This window comes from Barbus barbus, assembly GCF_936440315.1.
Source record: "Barbus barbus genome assembly, chromosome: 37".
NCBI lineage: Eukaryota > Metazoa > Chordata > Actinopteri > Cypriniformes > Cyprinidae > Barbus > Barbus barbus.
The window spans coordinates 10797834-10803833 of record NC_136715.1 but is presented as its reverse complement, the minus strand read 5'-3'; the positions used below and the strand labels follow the sequence as shown (position 1 = coordinate 10803833).

Genomic DNA, 6000 nt, shown 5'->3' with positions numbered 1-6000 from the left:
TTATAGGTTGTAGTTTAGTATCTGCAAGCAGAAGCACACCGTCAGCTGTCTCTCCTCTCACAGAATGACTAAAAACCTGATATGTACAACAAGAGCATTTGCATCCTGTGTTCTCAGAGGGCGGGGACCAGTATCATTCCACCTGGTGCAGGTGATCTCTATGAAAACACACTACACCAGGGCTTCAGAGGTTAATCTAACCCTTTAGTTTCCTCAAAGAACTAACATTTTATTGACGATAAATAAACATTTGAACAAGTTAGCTTACATATTGTAATATATAAAGATGACATTTCTCCAGTGCAGAGAAAGTGCAACCCAATGAAACAAAACAAGACATGTAAATCACATTGGAAATGGAGTGATGACTATGAGTTTATGCCAGATTATCTTGTTTTAATGGATGATACAGTATGTCTATTTGATTATGAAAATAGCTAACATACACTGGCTATTACAAACATAATCGGTGAGAATGGTGAATGTAATTTACTTAAGAGGTGGAGATGGCTGATAGACTAATTAAATTACAAACATAAGACTATATGGCCAGGATGCTGCTGTTTGTACAGCAAATGCTGAGGATCAAAGTTCTTTCCCATGAACACATGATAACAGTGTTGTTGATCAGCAAGGCTTTGAGAGATGATATAAGACAGCTTTGCATTTTCCGAAGGCATTATTTGCATACCCTTAAAAAAGAACACTGTTTTAAATGTAAGGTATCATAACCTGTAATGGTATCAACTGTAATATGAACGACTTACCAACATAGAAAATGATCAGAATAGCCATAAACACTTTGCTAGACTGAATGGTTTCCTTTTTTGACACAGACATTGTTTTGCTATGTGATAGCCATCTTGAAGCTGTACTAAGGAAACCTAAACCAGCAAGCATGCTTACTCCTGAATAATTGACCGATGTGCCGCAAAGGTCTACTAGCCCTCTGCCCCTCCTATCATGTGTCAGGTGAAAAAGTTCTGGATCTGGAGGAACAATTGATTTGGCAACATGCTGTGGAAAACAAATTGTGAAATTAATAATAGACTGAAACTCGGGGTGAGTGTCAAAGTAACAAGTCAATGTCAGACCAAACTAATCCAGATGGACTTTAGCTTTGCTGAAGATGATCTTTGCCAAAATCACTCAATGCTCAATAGAGCAACTTTCTTTCTTTTCTACAGCACAGCTAATGAAACCTAAACATGAATTACAGAAGATATAATAGACTACGCCGAGCTGCCGTATTGTATTCCTGGAAATGTAATTTTCTAAGTAAATCACCACTATTGCCTGATCACTGGTAAAATCTGCAAGCACCCTTTACTATTAAAGTCATTAAATGAGTATATTAAAAGTAAAATCTGAAAACACGTTTAAATGTTTGTGATGAATTTTTAAACATTGATTTAACTTTCTCACAGCATGAGAATGTGTTCATGAAAAACACAAGTTATTAAAAATTTTTACACTTTACATTAGTGTAACTGATATATTTATTATTAATTTTTGAACCAAGGAAAGAGTCAGAAATTCCTGAAAACCGTCAAATTAATTGTCCATAATTTCCCCCTTTGAGTTTGGAAGCAAGACCTGAAATGGCAAGGGACCTATCTTTCTGATTTTATTAAGCCTATAAAACCACATCTCCCACCAAGGCTTTAGACCTAATCCTTTAATACATGGTGTGTTTAGAAAAGCTTAAATTGCAATTCATGTGAATTCAAAAAAGAAAAGAGATTACTTTGCATGAGGACATCCAGAGAGCCAGGGTGGCAGAGGACAAACCTAAACAAGGCCATCAAGGGCTGATTTCAAGGGTCATCATCATAGCTGAAATATTTTTATCTAATGACTCCCATCCCATGAGGCATTACTGTAGGTAGGGGAAAATATTTAGCTTATAAAGGCAATCAAGATTATGTATCATTGCATGCTATACAGCAACATGCAAAAGAAAAAATAACATCAGCTAGACTGTGATCACAGTTTGCTATTGTGCTAACTAGGGTATAAATAATATGAACAGTCAGTAAGCAACAACTTTAATTGCAGATTAAATATATATATATAAATATATATATATATATATATACAGGTCCTTCTCAAAAAATTAGTATATTGTGATAAAGTTCATTATTTTCTGTAATGTACTGATAAACATTAGACTTTCATATATTTTAGATTCATTACAACACAACTGAAGTAGTTCAAGCCTTTTATTGTTTTAATATTGATGATTTTGGCATACAGCTCATGAAAACCCAAAATTCCTATCTCAAAAAATTAGCATATTTCATCCGACCAATAAAAGAATGGCCATTATGTTCATTTATGCACTCAATACTTGGTCGGGAATCCTTTTGCAGAAATGACTGCAATACTGTATCAATTTATCAGTACATTACAGAAAATAATTAACTTTATCACAATATGCTAATTTTTTGAGAAGGACCTGTATATAAAAATTCTCTTAACAAATGATAAATAACTTCAAGTTTAAGTTTCAGATTTTCAGTGTGGTAACAGACTTAACCCCACTATACTATTTGATCTATTTATTTTTGAGAATATGGGCTCCCAAGCTGCACGTATAGGTAAATTTAAAATGTGGGCTAACAAAATTAATTAGTTACTGTATTTAGGTTAATATAAAAGTGTTTGGGTGTATCTGTCTGCCTGGTTACCTTATATACCTTATGTGATATATAGGTCCTGTCATCCACAATGCACCTGGTGAAATGCCCTTAGACAAACATAACGATTTGGGGTGACGTCCCTCCACTGCAACTAAACCTGAACCTGATATAACAGAGAAGCACAGTATTTGAGATATTCACAATTCACTAAACCACAGTCAAACTGTTCATAGACCTCACTTATAATGATAATCATTATTTCATTATATTGGCACACAGTATCTGAAAACAATTGCTAGAGCATGTATTTTGCTCCTGAGTATAAAAAAGAACAATCACACACTGCAGTCATTTTAAGTTGATCATCTCCATTTTTATTACAGGTGATATGAAACAAATGCAACAACCCTGTTTACACTTGGCTTCACTTGAGCTTCCTTTGGGGGATGGAGGGCCGTAATGGTGGCTAACATGATCCTAGCAGTAACTGTTAGATTAGCGAGAAGGACTGTACACGATGCAGGTCACTGAATATGCAACAAAAACTTAAGGACAGGTAGGCGACAAACAGATGAGGAGGGGAAATCATCTTCGAACGTCACATGCACCAGCAACCCCCGAGAAAAGCTGTCATCTTTCCTCTGTGGTTGAAAACAGTCACACGGATGTCATAGATACTGAACACATGAAATCAGATCGTAGAAAGGCCACTGATTTCACCTTTTTCTAAAAGCCTGGGTTGGATTTCATTTGGGGATGACCAGACGCACGCAATAAAGCCATTATCTGCTATATCCCCTTGCATCTTCCCCCAAACCTCTATTAATTTTTTTTTTTTTTCTGCTCTGTAATATACTTTTCATTATTTACAGGGATGTACACAAAATACACTTAAAAAGAGGATCTTCCATTTCTTTGCAATAAAATGTCACAGGACGTTAGTTTTGTCTCTTTTTTTGTTACATTCCAGCTGAGAGCCATTCAAGAAAACCAAACGGAAAAATACTGTGATCAAAAAACACAAATGGCGTAAAACATGGTCCTTAAAAAGGGGGCGTTTGAGTCCGGTTTGTGCCAGTGTGCAGTAATTCAAATGGAGGCAACTCGAGGATGGCTAGGTAGAGTTGAAGTGACAGTCAGCTTTGTCAGCGACCCACAATTCCTTAATGTCTTTTCTCCATGCTCCAGTGTATGACATTTTTGTTCATCGCAAACACCAAGCGCCTTTTTGCTTTTCCGAATGACAGGTCTCTGTTGATTGACAGGCAAGTTTAATGCAAAAAAAAAAAAAAAAAGTAACTGTGTGGTGGGGCAGACAATAAGGAGGTGCTTGTTCTCATATTCAGCATGTTATTTTTATATCTCTCTCTCTTTTCTTTTCTTTTTTTAATCAGCGATATTATCATCTCCATCTGGATCTTTTTTTGGGTGTTCACAAAAAAGGGTGGTGCGCCCCCTGTTGGGGGTTCAGGTTCTCCCAAAGATGAAAGCAAGGTAGGTTCATTCACGGTCTGGGGAATACTCCTGTCTGTGTGTGTGTGTGTGTGTGTGTGTGTGTGGAGAGGAGAGGAGGAGTGTTTGTGTGTGCATGAATTGAGGATATTCACGTCAGTTCAACAGTCACTGTGAGAATAAGTGGCAGGCATATCAGTCCAAGCTTGTGCAAACCAGGAGCTCCATCTGAAAGAGGAAATAGTAATTAGTATTTGGCAGGAATATGCTTTTCACAACTTTGTCTTAATCCAGTTTTGCTTATAGCACTGTCTTGAAGGGAAAGTTCACCCAAAAATGAAATGAAGTTCTGTCATTATTTACTCACACCCATGGCATTCTAAAACTCTGTGCTGATGTTTTTAATGAAACAAAGAAAAAGAGTTTTGAAAAGTCTTTATGCGGCTCTAGTTGATCATGGACTATTAAGCTTCACAAATAACAAAATAAAGCACTGTAGAAGCTAAATAAAAAACAGTCCATATGATTTGCCATATATTCCAAAAAACACAATAGATTTGTGTAAGAAAATGTATTCATTTAATCATAAAAGAGCAAGCAGAACTTCTGCATGGGAGAGTCGTCTTTGCTGTAGTACAGCGGGCAAGAAATCTTTAAGAGCGAGCTTCTTTGCTATACTTTACCAAATCATCTAATGCACTCTAAAAGGTTTGAACGAGCTGTGCAGTGGTGCAGGATCACTTTTAACATTCATGCATACTACACAATGTTCAATAAGCACTAAATGATGATAGCTGTTGTAAGTATTATGAGCAATATTTCAGTGCTGAAGTAATTTTATTACCATCTCTCTTATATTCATTGACAAAACTAGTGCTATAATTAATACAAAATAAGTACCACTTCATACCCATAATCATACCCATTATATTCAGAATGGAACCGCAGCACAGTATATACACTGTATGCTGCCTCCAAAATGAAGAGTAAATATATTTAAAATAGTGCATTACATAGTTGTCACATGACCTCATGACTTGTTGCATATGTAATTCTTAAATTATTTCATATTATTAGAATTCATATTTTAACTAGTGCTATCAAATGATTAATCACATCCAAAATAAAAGTTTTTGTTTACATAATATATGTGTGTATACTGTGTATATTTATTATGTATATATAAATAGGCCTACACACACATACATGTATATATTTAAGAAAAATATGTTATGTTTATATATTAAATCTGTAATAAATATATACATGTAAATATTTTCAAAATATATACTGTATGTGTGTGTATTTATATATACAGAATAAATATAGACAGTACACACATATATGTAAACAAAAACTTTTATTTTGGATGCGATTAATCGCGATTAATAATTTGACAGCACTAATTTTAACATAACATATTAATTTAAAATTACATATTTTTAATTAAAAGTATTTGTGTGTGTGTAAAAATATTTTTACTTTAGTTCAATCACATAGTACTGAAGGAGATGCAATAGTGTGGATTACAGTATTTCATGCATTGTTCTCGGAATGCACACTGCATATTTCAGCAAATGCATTAGGCATTCTATACAGAAATTAACATACCGTGCAAACTATAAACTATGTATGTAAAGTACTATAGTAGTTTGCCATTCTGGGCAAGGATTCAGCAGGAGAATTCCAGACTTCAGGCCATTTGTGAGCACTAGAGTCTTTAGGGTGTTATTTTGTGAGTCGAGTGGGTGTTTGAGATTCAGACACATGTCAGACATAGTGACCTCCCGAGGCCTTGTTCTACAAGCCATTTGACTTGCATACGAGGGGCATCTGAGGCTCGACTCAAGATCGGCGCTCACGTTGACCTGATTCTGTCCTTGCTCTCACACACCTGGCCTGCCGC

At 35.5% G+C, this 6000-nt stretch overlaps 1 protein-coding gene across 1 annotated transcript in view; it reads right to left on the bottom strand.

Moving 5' to 3' along the window:
* Positions 1–4030: 4030 nt before the first annotated feature.
* Positions 4031–6000, bottom strand: part of igsf21a (immunoglobin superfamily, member 21a) — a 240935-nt gene continuing 238965 nt past the window's right edge. The window contains exon 10 of the mRNA XM_079396363.1: positions 4031–4322. Coding sequence (XP_079252489.1) covers positions 4246–4322 — 77 coding nt within the window. The 3' untranslated portion in view covers positions 4031–4245. The remainder of the gene's footprint in view (positions 4323–6000) is intronic.